Here is a 13,585-nt window from a genome sequence, read left to right as displayed (position 1 = left end):
TAATATAATATAATATAATATAATATAATATAATATAATATAATATAAGTTGGGAAATTCTGACACAGGTCACAACATGGAGAAACTTTGAGGACATTATGCTAAGCAAAATAAGCCAGTCATAAAAAGACGAATCCTGTATGATTCCATTTATATGAGGCACTTAGAACAGTCAAAATCATAGAGACAGAAATGTGATAGCTGCCAGGGGCTGGGGTAAGGGAGAATGGGGAGTTATTGTCTGATGGATATAGGCTTTCAGTTCCACAGAGCGAAAAGAGTTCTGGAGATGGATGGCGGTGATGATTGCACAACACGATGAACATATTTAACACCACTGAACTAAGATGTTCACTAAGATGATTAAGAGGGTAAATTTTAAGTGATAGGTATTTTGCCACAATAAAAAATATACATACTATCAGATTAAAAAAAATGAAAAGGGAACTAGTTAAATACGGAATTCAGTTGCATGGCCCTGAATATTACATATATGTAAGTGTGTGTAGGGGCGAAGAGCAGTGGATACCTTTTTTTTTTTTTTTAATCAAGTAGGTTAGATTTCCGTGTTCACTTCTTCTTCACATGTTAAACATGTATTGAGCATATACTCTGTTCTCAGAACTGTGTCAAGCTCTAAGGACATAGAGGTAAATGAGACAAAAGGCGACAATAGCCTTGTAAAGAAGACAGGCAAAGAAAGTGGTGACTAAATACTGAGTGATAAGTACTGTTAGAAATATGCAATAGGCTGGAGCGCCTGGCTGGCTCAGTTGGAAGAGCACCTGACTCTTGATCTTTGGGTCATGAGTTCAAGCCCCATGTTGGGTTTAGAGATTACTTAAATAAATAAAATTAAAAGAAAGAAAAGAAATACAACGGGCTTTCAGAAACTCTCTTAACCAAGACCTAGAAGCAGGAGCAGAAGTCAATGCAAAAGCCTGGGGACAGGGCCAAGGGAACACTGCCCCACCCACCTTGGGGTATAGCAAGTAGTTTTGTGTGGCTGTGGTTCAAAGTGTGAATTTTGTGGGTGTGAGGCAGGGGTCAGCTTTCCGCTGCCCTTACACCTTTTCTTGTTCTTTATTTTTTTTCTCTTTCTCTGCTAAAATATAGTTGTGAAAACGGTTATGTCATTGAGGCAGGTGGGAATTTTAGTGTCATTCTTGGAGGTTTATAAAAGTACTTGAAACTGTAATCCACGGCCATAAACAATAATATGTGTAAAAAATGAACAGTTATCTGTGAAAAAAATATTTAAGATCATCACAGCATTTTTTTTTTTTAAGAATAGTGGGTATTTAATATGTAAGAATACTCTTCTGTTCAACTTTCAAAAATAGTTACCTGTGATCATTTCTGTTTAAAAAAGAAGTCTTTGGGGTGCCTGGGTGGCTCAGTCAGTTGAGTGGCTAACTCTTGATTTCAACTCAGGTCATGATCTCACAGTTCATGAGTTCAAGCCCCACACAGGGCTCCACACTAGGGGCGTGGAGCCTGCTTGGGATTTTCTCTCTCTCTCTCTCTCTCTCTCTTTCTCTCTCAAAACAAATAAATAAACTTAAAAGAAAAAAAAGAAGAAGCCGGTTTCTAATCCACAAATACAATCCAGTGTGACCTGGTCAATGCTAATGAAACAGCCATATTTGAACAGTGAGTTTTAAGGTTATATAATAGTTTCCAAAGACAGAGAATAATGAATGTTATGGATTGTGCACTGGGACTTAAGATTGCCCTGTGCTGCTCTGAGCCTCCCTGAACGTACAAATAGTACAAATAATTTAAGACAGGGGCATTAGGGTCCACTGGAGAAAAGCTTTTCTATTCTCATGAAGAACAAACATCTATTAGATATGTCAAAATCTCCTATTGACCCTTGGCTAACCTTCAGCCCAAAATGCAAACAGCCGATTCCAGAAAGTAGGTTTAAACAAATAAGCCACCAGTCTACTATATCTTTGAGAAGTCTGATTTTCCTACTTAGCTCACACATGTGTTATTTGGGAAACAGGAACCCCACGACTCTGAGACAGGTGACGAAGCCCTTGTTTTGAGAGGCTGTAAGACTCACAGCAGCTATTGGACACTGGTATTGAAAATACAATGTATTGGGGCGCCTGGGTGGCTCAGTCGGTTAGGCGGCCGACTTCGACTCAGGTCATGATCTCGCGGTCCATGAGTTCGAGCCCCGCGTCGGGCTCTATGCTGACAGCTCAGAGCCCGGAGCCTGTTTCAGATTCTGTGTCTCCCTCTCTCTGACCCTCCCCCGTTCATGGTCTGTCTCTCTCTGTCTCAAAAATAAATAAACGTTAAAAAAAAATTAAAAAGAAGAAAATACCATGTATTCTATTGCCTGACTTTTCTAGAGTGAGCCGTATGGTTCTGCCATCTTCATGGATTTTCACAATATATGATTTTAGGGGTGCTTGGGTGGCACAGTCAGTTAAGCACCCGACTCTTAATATCTGCTCAGGTCATGATCTCACGGTCGTGAGATACAGCCCGGCATGGACTCCATGCTGAGTATGGAGCCTGCTTAGGATTCTCTCTCTCCCTCTTTCTGCCCCTCCACCCCTCCCAAAATAAATAAACATTTAAAATTAATTAATTAAGTAATTAACTTAAAGCATCCTTGTTTATTTAATTAGAAATTTTTAATGGTTTTATTGATTGATTGATTGATTGATTGATAAAGTAGGCTCCCTGCCTAGCATGGAACCCAACATGAGGCTTGAATTCATGACCCTGAGATCAAGACCTGAGCTAAGGTCAAGAGTCAGACACTTAACCAATTGAGCCATCCAGGTGCTCCTTTAATAGTTTCAAATTTTAAAAAATTACAACTAAGCCTGGGTGGCTTAGTAGGTTAAGCGTCCGACTTTGGCTCAGGTCATGATCTCAGAGTTTGTGAGTTTGAGTCTCATGTCAGGCGCTGTGCTGTCAGCTCAGAGCCTAGAGCCTACTTCCGATTTTGTGTTTCCCTCTCTCTCTGCCTTCCCTTGCTCTCTCTCTCTCCCCAAAACAAATTAACATTAAAAAAAATGCAACTCTAAAGCTAACCAACAACTCCTCTTATCGAAATCTCCTTTTTGTTAAAATAGGAGATTTGTAGCGCAGGTAAAGAAAAAACAATGTCAGCCACTTCTACTCAGGATGAGGTTTTCATTAATACTGAAATGTAGATGATATTTATTCTGTAATAAAATATGTATAAAGCTTAACATTCTGGGGCCACCTGGGTGGCTCAGTCAGCTGAGCGTCCGACTCTTGATTTCAGCTCAGGTCATGATCCCATGATAGAGCCCTGCATTGGGCTCCACACTGAGCATGGAACCTGCTTAAGATTATCTCTCTCTTCCTCTCCCCCACTCACACTCTTTCTCTCTCTCTAAAGTAAAAATAAAATAATAAAATATAAAATAAAAACTGGACATTCTGATTACATTTAGGAAGTAGTAAATGATAAATACAAAAATTAAGTACAAAATTATCAAGTAGTCGTACAGATAGTGGTTATTCTAAATTTTAGATATAATCATTATTTTGCTTTGACTAGATGATAAAATCTATAGATATTTCACCAGAAAAATCCATAAATGAGCATGCATCATACACATTTATACCAAGTTTTGAATACAACAAATCTTTTTTCCTTTAGAATACATTTTTTAATGTTTATTTATTTATTCTTGGATGGGGAGGGGCAGAAAGAGAAGGAGACAAAGAATCCCAAGCAGGCTCTTCACTGTCAGAGTAGAGCACAATGTGGGACTCAAACCTACTTACCAACTGTGAGTTCATGACCTGATCCGAAATCAAGAGTTGGATGCCTAACCGACTGAGCCACCCAGGAGACCCACGTTAGAATACATTTTAACTATATGTTCTTATCTATACACGTGTTATATTTTTAGGCCTTTGCATAATGGGTATCTGATAGACCAACCTCTGAACTCTGCATTCACTATGTAAGTCTGATCTGTGAAAAAACTTGCTTATTTGTGGAAAAAAAAATTTTTAATAAAAAATAAAACAAACAAAACCCCTGATATGCTTGAGCATTAAAAAAAAAGTCTCTGATAAAGTTGAATAATGCAAACAAAAACAAAAACAAACAAACAAACAAACAAAAAAGTCCAGGAAAAGCATGAATGGAGATGTAATCATAGTATACAATTTATTTTTAAGTAAACAACCTTTTATGCTGACAACCTAAATAGTTATTATTGATTTCAAAACAGTGATATTTATTTTCAGTGGTTCAGGAGAAAATATATCTATTAAGAGAAAGAAAGAGAGACAAGCAGATGGGGTTTAAAACTGGAGAATCTGGAGTGCCTGGGTGGCTCAGTCAGTTGAGCATCTCACTTTCGATTTGGGCTCAGGTCACAATCCCAGGGTCGTGGGACTGAGTCCTGCTTTGGGCTCTGCACTGAGCATGAAGCCTGCTTGGGATTCTCTCCCCCCACCCCCACCTCTCTCTCTCTCTCTCTCTCTCTCTCTCTCTCTCTTCCTCTGCCCCTCTCTTGCTCACACATGCGTTCTCTCTGTCAAAAATAAATACATTTTTAAAAAACAAAAAAATTAAAAAGACTGGAGAATCTGAGTGAAGAGTATATGTGAATTCTTCATACTCTCGAGATTTCTGTAACTTTAAAATTGTTTCTAGGGGCGCCTGGGTGGGATTCTCTCTTTCCTTCTCTCTGTGCCCCTCTCCCCCTCTCAAAATAAATACACTTAAAAATTTGTTTCTAAATAAAAAGTTAAAATTAGTGATAGAATTTTACAGGTAAATAGAGGTGATGACATAAGAAGGCTAAATCCTTGATTAGAGCGGTAAGTCAATAGATAATTTTAAAGCTGCTCTGTCAAGAAAAAGCTGTATAAATACATTATTTTGTAAAGTGGTGACAAGTTTCTGCACAATGATGTTGAGAAAAGCTGTAATTTTTTACTTTCCTTAAAGAGAGGTCCCGTGCCTCTCATTAAATTTTTAAGAAGATAGGGGCGCCTGGGTGGCTCAGTTGGTTGAGCATCCGACTTCAGCTCAGGTCATGATCTCGCGGTCTGTGAGTTCGAGCCCCACATTGGGCTCTGTGCTGACAGCTCAGAGCCTGGAGCCTGCTTCAGATTCTGTGCCTCCCCCTCTCTCTGCCCCTCCCCCGCTCATGCTCGTGCGTGCTCGCTCTCTCTCTCTCTCTGTGTCAAAAATAAACAAACATTAAAAAAATTTTTTTAATTTTTTTAAGAAGATAAAACAAGAAAAAAGGATTTTGATAATTATTTTAAAGATAGATCCCAATGGCTGCTCTAAGAAGAATGAATTTGAGAAGGGTAATTGTCAATAACTTTACCTTGCCTTTTGCCACTAGGCAAAACAATACAAAATAGCCCTGTGGTATGTTTCTAGGGACAAGTTCCCAAGAGAGAGTATTAAAGACATAAAGCAGCACCCTGAACATTGTAGAAACTAGCACATGGAGTCCGCATGAAGGGTCTATGTGATAACCTGGTTTTTCTGCTTATTTAAGAAAAAAAAAAAGGGGGTGCCTGGGTGGCTCAGTCAGTTGGGCGTCCAACTTTGGCTCAGGTCATGATCTCACGGTCTGTGAGTTCAAGCCCCGCATCAGGCTCTGTGCTGACAGCTCAGAGCCTAGAGCCTGCTTTGGATTCTGTGTCTCCCTCTCTCTCTACCCCTCCCCTGCTCATGCTCTGTCTCTCTGTGTCTCTCAAAATTAAATAAACCTTGAAAAAAAAATTTTTTAATAAAAAAAAAGAAAAAAAAGCAGCTTCCCATAGTGATGTAGGTCACCGTACAGAGAACAGTCACTGAGCAAAGCCCAATATGGCACCTGCCCATGTTCCAGTAAGGCCCCAGAATGACGAGATTCCACACTGGCCGAAGATCTGGAGCAGAGGGACAGCCCTGGGTCCACAGTAAGACAATGAGCAAATTCAAACAGCCCCAAGACTTCCCCTGGTCACTCTGCAGGCAGAACAGAGAGCCCCCACCTACTGCGGGTGCAGAAGGTCACAGAGGAGGGCTGGGACAGAGACTAGGAAGCTGGTCTAGACCAAGAGCTTTGAGAAGCAGAAAGCCCTGGTCAAAATAAGGATCTAGACTATGTACAGAGGTAGGTTGGGCCTCACACCCAAGTGAGGAGCATGAGAATCTCCTAGGGTGGGAGGACTTCTACCTCTGCTGGAACAGGTTCTATATCACATGTGCCTGTCCACATCTGGAAGACACTGATCGTGTCAAAGACTGGGATTTTTCCTCTACTGTGTCCTAGCTGCTTCCCTGGAGTTCTGGAATCCACATCCATGGTCACTCTTATTCTGACAAGGTAGTATTTACATTAACGTGATAAATTACACAGCACTGCTTAACCACGCAGCCACAGACCAGGTACGCACAGGGAAGAGTGGGACCATTATTTATTTATTTATTTTTTTTTTTAGTGTTTTATTTATTTTTGAGAGAGAGAGCATATGCAAGTGAGGGAGAGGCAGCAGAGAGAGGGGGACAGAGGATCAGAAGCAGGCTCTGTGCTGACAGCAGCAAACCTGATGTGGGGCTCAAACTCGCTAACCATGACATTATGACCTGAGCCTAAGTCGGCACTCAACCGACTGAGCCACCCAGGGCCCCTTGGGACCGTCCCATTTTTAAAGAGCACCGAGTAGGGGCGCCTGGGTGGCTCAGTCGGTTAAGCTCTGACTGCTGTCTCTCCCTCTCTCTGCTCCTTCCTGTTCACATTCCCTCTTTCTCCAAATAAATTAACTTAAAAAAATGTTTTGAAAAATTAGTAAAGAACACTGAGTACTCCCTTTCAAACAGATCCATGGAAAGTATTTCCATGGGTCATTTGAGTAAGATTACATACAAAGTATGTACTGACTCATACCTTTTCTGGAACACCTACTTAATTTGACCACAGGCCTTTCCACTTCTATGGAACATTTCTCTCTTGGGCGTGTGACAGCCCTTTCCTGGTTGTGTCCCTACATCCCTGTCTTTATTTCTCTGTCCTTTCTCCTCTCCTGCCTAAACAAAGGTATTCTTCAAGAGTGCTTCCTTGGGAACTTCCTGTCTTTTCATTCTTTCTCCTCGAGTGACTGTCAACTGTCTTTAATTGTCACCTCTGTGCTGCCTTTAATTGTCACCTCTGTGCTGATAGTAGTAACAGCTGACAATCACAGGTACTCACCAGGCACTGTGCTAATCTCGGTTCTAAACTCTGATGGGGTAGCCGCTATTACTATCTCATTTTTATGGCACTGAGGAAGGAAAACTGAGGCTTGGTGGCAGGGCAGGAGGAGGGAGGTTGAAGTAACCTGCCACCTAAAGTCGCACACGGCTGGTAAGGGGCGCAACGGGGATTCGAACCCGGCCAGTCCATCTCAGAGCCTCCACTGGTAACCAATGCCTTTCTGTACTGCATGCTGTTCTCTGTATTCTCTCACCTGGACAGCTCGCAAGGGGCCAGGGCCATCTCCTCCAGACCAGCTCCTCGAACCCAGAATGCCAACCAACGGTCTACTACCATTAGCACCCTGCAGGTGCCCATTGTCAGCCCGTTGACCACCAGACATCAGAGAACACTCACTGCCGTGTTTGCACTGGTTACTGAAACAAAATAGCTCCAAACCCTGCTGCCTCACACATCTGTCCCCTTTCCAGGGCCCTCCCCCTCCCAACACCTCCCCATACCCACCAGTCCTGGCATGGTGCTGGGGGGGGCGTGGGGGCAAGGGCTGGGTTGGCTGCTGGCCTTGGTCCTCACCATTGCTACCCCTGTGGTTAAATATTGTTAATATTGGCTCTGCCTCTTCCTCCTCCTCCTCCCTCTCTCCCCACAAACCAGTTCCTCCTCCTGACTTCCTTATCTCTGGGCCCGCATCTCATTCTCCAGTTCATATTACATGGAGCCTCCTCTGAGCCCTCCTACCCTTTCCCCTAATGCTCACCTTCAATGGTTGCCTTGCCCTGTGGCTTTGACATCTTCTTCCCCTGCTATTCCTCCCTCATCTCCTCCTTTCTCCTCTGTATGGTCTCCACCCTAGACCCCCTGGCCCAGTTTCCGTGGCCCCTGCTGGACTCTTCTTACCTCCGCCCCTTCCTCCTCCACAAACTTGAAGCCAAAGCCTGCTCTCTGTACCTTGATTCCTCATGGGAATATACCTTCCAACCAAGGTGGTGGCCTTACTCTGCAAATGCCACCTCAATTAGAAATCCTTATACAGGAAAAGTATTTCATAAATATTTATTAAATTCAGTCACTGATACCCACTTGTGCTTCCAAAGTTTTCTACTGTATCTGATCACAACCTTCTCGCCCTTGAAACATGAAAGTTATTCCCTTCTGTGCTAACCACAGCCTTGCCTCCTCTATGCCCTGAGTGGGTGGAGGCATCACACGAAGCCTCCAGCAGGTTCCTTTCTGCTCCTTTGCCCCCAGGCCTAGCCAACAATCCCCTCTACCTGATTCCTGAGCATTCACAGGTAAGGCAGCATTCAATGCTGAAGGCTCAGCTGATGGTGACACCCAGTACCTACCCTCCAGGAGCTCATGATTGGAGCAGGGGGAGAAAGATATTCACACAGAGGGTCAAATGATGACCCACCATCTACTTTTGGGAGTACCAAAGGATCCATGCAGACAGCAGTGCTGGGACAATCTTGCTGGGCCCCAGCCTCACTGAGGCACTCACAGAGCATTTGGTCCGTGCAGAGACCTACTCCACTATTTTAACAGCTCTAGCAGCGTGGGATTGTTGGTTAACAATCTGACACTCGGTTTTCTCATCTGTAAAATGAGATAGTAAGCAAGCTACCTCACAGGGTAGTTGTGAGGCTGAAGTGAGTAGTGTGTGTAAAGCATTTAGAACAGGTGTTCGGCAGTGCACAGTAATGTCAGCTATTATTGTTTCTATTATTTGACACAAAGTATACAGAAAATTAGAGGTGAAAGATACCTTTGCAAACTATCTCTCAGGATCTCAGATACCTTCCGAAAGTATAAGGCCAGAGGAGGGGGGAAGGTATAAACAGAGGATTCTTTCCCCGCTGACCTTTACCCAACCCAGAGCTCATTTCTGCCCCTGGCCCTAACCACTCCACCAAGTATTTATCAGTGGGGTGGTAGCGTGGAGCCCTGGGAGGACAGAGGCTGCGGCCGTCACCCAGTCCCAGGCCCCTTGGGCGATACAGATGCACTTACTCAGACATCAACTATTTGCTGAGCACCCACCCCGCATCAGCTGTGTAAGGGGCACGGGCCCTGAAAACTGCACAGTAGCTGTCCCAAGAGGCTCATGCGCTTGCAGTCTCCCCAGTTCAAAACCACAGGCTGACAAATGCTACGAAGGAACAGAATGGTGACATGTGAACTAGTGATAGGGCCTGTTGGGCACAATCAGGAAAGGCCTCCCTGAGGAGGTGACATTTGGGCTGAGATATGACAACTGGTGTCACACTGTGAGGTGGGGGCAGGCAGTCTCTCTGCCCTACTTTTTTTTTCCCCACAGTGACAATACCTGCTATGGGACCTGCAGGGGGGCAGTGTCCCAGGGGAACTTCAAAAACTTCAGGAAGGGGGGCGGGGGGGGGGGAGCAATGGAGGCACGCAGGGTCCGAAGTAAGGAGTCGGGAGGTGTGCTGGCCTAAAAGGATGAGGGCAGTTCCTCTGAAAGAGGGCTTACAGGCCCTTGAGGGGCCCCTGAGGAGTGACAGGACTGAGGGAAGAGGACCGGACGGAGGAAGGGGGACAGGCAGCCCTTGGACGCCGCCAGCAGCTCTGGGCAAAGACCTGGGGAGGGGGCTCCGGGGAGGGGGCTCCGGGAACAGGGCAAAGCCTCTGCGGGGAAGGGCGGGCGCCGACTGGGCCCGGACAGACCTGGAGACGACGCCGCCCCCCCGGCCCCCCCCCCCCCGGGGGCGGGGAAGGGGGGGCGCCTGCAGCGGTCAGCTCGCGAAGCTCACCCAGGTCCGCCCCAGACCCGCTCCTGGCACAGCCTCGGGGGCACCGGCCGCTCTCCCCGGCCGCGCCGCTCCTCGCCGGGGTCTCCGGATCCTCGGCTGTGAGACTGGGGGCCCCCGCGCCGCTGGGACCCGGGGGGCAGAGGCGCGGGGGACTCCACCCGGGCGACTCGAGGGCGCCGGCGGGCTGGGAGCCGGGCAGAGAGGGGACACGGCAGCGGGACAGGTCCCCAGGCGGCGCCGACTTACCCAGAAGTTCGCCTTGAACAGTGCGCCCGTCATGGCCAGCGCGCGTCGCAGGGAGCCGAGTGGAGCGGGGGCGACGGGCAGGCGCGGGGAGGCCGGAGGGTGGCAGCCGGCGGTGGGGCGGCCCAGCTGGAGAGTCTCCGGGCCGCGGGGAGGCCGCCCCGGGTCCTAAACCACGCCCGACCGCACCCGCCCAGGACACACTCCTCCTCCTCCTCCTCCGCCTCCGCCGCCGCCGCCGCCGCCACCTCCTCCGCCTCGCGGTCACTAGTGTTCAGCGCCCTCGCGCGCGCCCGGGTAGAGCCCCGCCGCGTCCCGCAGCCGGCAATCTGGGAGCCGGGAATTGTCCCCTCATGCAGGAAGCCTTCAAGGATTGCAAGGAACTGGTCCGGGGCCGCCTTGCCGAATTCGGCTCCCTTCCCGCGGACGTGCTCCCTCCTCCCCCAATAGAATTCCTCCCGGAGAAATCTTGGCCCGGCAGGATGCTGGATAGAGGTCTCGGGGACCTGATCGGAGTGTGGTCTCGGGGACCCGTGTCAGCTCCGCAGAGCTCGAGGACTGACAATGCTAGCGGTCACGTGAGGTGCAAACGCTTGAGGGAGTCCTGAGTACATTCCAGATGCACCCGCTACAGATCAGCCCCTGGACAGGTTTTAGCTTAAAAGTCAAGAAAGGTCATTGATGCTGTCAGCCCTTGATTCTTTGTCCCTTAGCGGGGCCCTTTCAACGCCTCCAAGAGCTTAGCTCCTCTCCGACCTCCTCCTCATTCTCAAGACCCAAGACCCTTTTCCAGCAAGCCCACTCCAGCAGCAGCCCAGAGCCTCCTTCCTCTCCATGCACTCTCCCTCCCTAAGGACACTCCATAACCCCAGGACAAGTCAGACCTATCTCTCCTTGGTAGTAATACGGTGCTTTGGAACAAAGCGTGATGCTTTGCATGATGCTACAGGCCTTGAGCCAAAATTGTGGCAGACAGAGAGGCTTGAAAGTCTTGCCCAAGATCCCAGGGTATTAAACAGGTGAAGAACTGGGTTGAGTTCTACACTTCTAAACAGGGCCAAGGTCAAAGAGAGATGTCACTCCTGGAGCAAATCCACCCTGGGCAAAGAGTAGGTGCTCAAGGAGGGGAAGATGAAGGTCAAGGGTACCAAGACCAAGTGCTGATGACCACCTATAACCACAGGCCTGGAAAGGCAAGCATTTGCCTCTCGAGCAGGTTCTACCTCTGTCCAGACACAGTGAAAGGGCAATTCTGGGAGGATTTGAAGGATGGCTAAAAGGTTCTGCCTGGTAATACCACCCAGGTTCCAATGTAATGAAATTCCACCAGCAGAGTTACCTACAATAGAAAGATGAAAAGATTGCCTCCAGCTCTAGGTCACTCCAAGGCCATGCATCCATTCATCCGGTTGTTCATCTCTTTGGAAAGCAGTGAGGTTAGAAGGAAGGGGAGTCTGGCAACACCATCAGCAGACAGGAGAGGCCTCAGTGGACACCAGGAGGAAGGCTAAACTGCAGGAGAGGTAAGAAATAGCACCAACTGGGGAGATGAAAGAGGCTGAAGAAAGATAGCACCAAGATGCTTCCTGGAAGTTTTTAATATTTTGGAGCAGATACTTTATTATGTGTTTATTTATTTACTTTGAGAGAGAAAGAGCGTGCACAAGCAGGGGAGAGGGACAGAGGGAGAGAGAGAATCTAAAGTAGGCTCTACACTCAGCACCAAGCCCCATGCAGGGCTCTATCCCACCACTGTGAGATCATGAACTGACCTGAAATTAAGTTGGTTGCTCAACTGACTGAGCCACTCAGGCGCCCCAGGGCAGATATTTTGGACATAATTCTACTTGTCTAAGTTTTAACTTTTAATGCATGTACTTTTTAAGTCTTAGAAAGTCTTCCAAACTGTCATGGTGCATAATGCTTGAGTTTCACCACCTAGATTCCAAAGATCCCTGAATTTTAACTCTCTTCTACCACCTGGTGGCAGGATTGAAAATTGCAAATGCTTCACACTGACGGAAAATACAGTAAAACCGTGGGTTGCCAGTAACTTGTTCTGCTAGTGTTGCACAAGAGAAGCAAACATTTCTAATAAATTTTAACTTGATAAATGAGTGATGTCTTCAATATGAGTAGTATGTGATGCCAAACCACATTATTATAACTCTCTCTCTCTCTCTCTCTCTCTCTCTCCGGAGACTATGAGCATAGTCTCCCATGCTCAGATGCTCAGTCTCAGCCCGCGGCGTGTGGCAGAAATAGGTGATTTTTCAGAATGTTGGAAAGTGCCCACAATTGACACTAGTGTATTTTTTAATCGCTTCAAAGCACCTATGAACGGTCCTTTGGTTTTCCATACAAGAATAAGCTTAGGAATGCTTTGCTTCATTCTAGGTTTAGGCTGCCTGCAGATACAGACCCTTTCCTCTGCTGCCTTATTGCCAATTACATTAAATATAATATAAGACAAGAATGTATTAATAATGTACTGTAGTCAACATCCATGCAAGTGTATACAATGGCCCCCATGCAGAAGAAGATTCCATGGAGCCAATAGGTAGTAGTAATTCTGTTAGTGATAGTGGAAGTTATCCTACACAGTAACCCTCCTCTCCCTTGTCTCCTTCACACCAGCCATGAAGATTTTCAAAGGTAAATGCAGGTTAATTTCTTTATATTTTATATTTATTATTTTGTATTTATCACAAAATCATCTGCGTTTCCATTATTTCTTAATGGAAAATTTCTTACTGGGAAATTTACAAGTGCTTTGGAATACAAGCATGTTTCTGGAATGAATTATGCTTGCAAACCAAGGATTTACTGTATTACTCATTCATTCCTCAAACTTATTAAAGTCATCTCCTGGACAAGGTGTTGTGAGTAAAAAGACAACTAAAATGTGTACTATATCTAAGGGTCTACAACCAATTGGAGAGATTTTACTGACAAAGTTAAATAATATTGCTATAGCAATTTGGAAATGAAATGATCAACACTTAAAAAATAAATGATCATTACTTTTAAGATAGCTGCTGTTAATATTTTGGCATAATCTCTTCCAATAATACACATTTGTTATACATAAAATTTTGAATCTTGCTTTTTAACTTAACATTTCAGAAGTACTTTCTAAAGTCATTAAATGCATTTTTCCTAACAAAAAGTTTGATAGTACACAGTAGTGGCCAAATAGACTCTTGCACGTAAAACTGGAAAATCCTTGTGAAGAGAATTTGATCATGTTACCAAAATTTAAAATACACTTATATCTTGGGGCACCTGGGTGGCTCTCTCTCAAAAATAAATAAGCTTTTAAAAGACAAAAAACAGGGGCGCCTGAGTGGCTCAGTT

General features: G+C 45.7%; 1 protein-coding gene across 2 annotated transcripts in view; it reads right to left on the bottom strand.

Annotated features, from left to right (window-relative positions):
• Positions 1 to 10,408, bottom strand: part of PSTPIP2 (proline-serine-threonine phosphatase interacting protein 2) — an 80,865-nt gene extending 70,457 nt beyond the window's left edge. The window contains exon 1 of one of the 2 annotated variants that reach the window (XM_040478932.1): positions 10,232 to 10,408. In XM_040478932.1, coding sequence (XP_040334866.1) covers positions 10,232 to 10,264 — 33 coding nt within the window. In that variant the 5' untranslated portion in view covers positions 10,265 to 10,408. The remainder of the gene's footprint in view (positions 1 to 10,231) is intronic. The other variant, XM_040478931.1, reaches the window with a different exon arrangement.
• Between the last annotated feature and the right edge of the window lie 3,177 nt (positions 10,409 to 13,585).

Source organism: Herpailurus yagouaroundi, unplaced genomic scaffold (genome assembly GCF_014898765.1).
Source record: "Herpailurus yagouaroundi ecotype Mexico unplaced genomic scaffold, PumYag 142, whole genome shotgun sequence".
Classification (NCBI taxonomy): Eukaryota; Metazoa; Chordata; class Mammalia; order Carnivora; family Felidae; genus Herpailurus; species Herpailurus yagouaroundi.
Note: the sequence above shows the minus strand (reverse complement) of the source record. Positions and strands in the feature narration are given on the sequence as shown.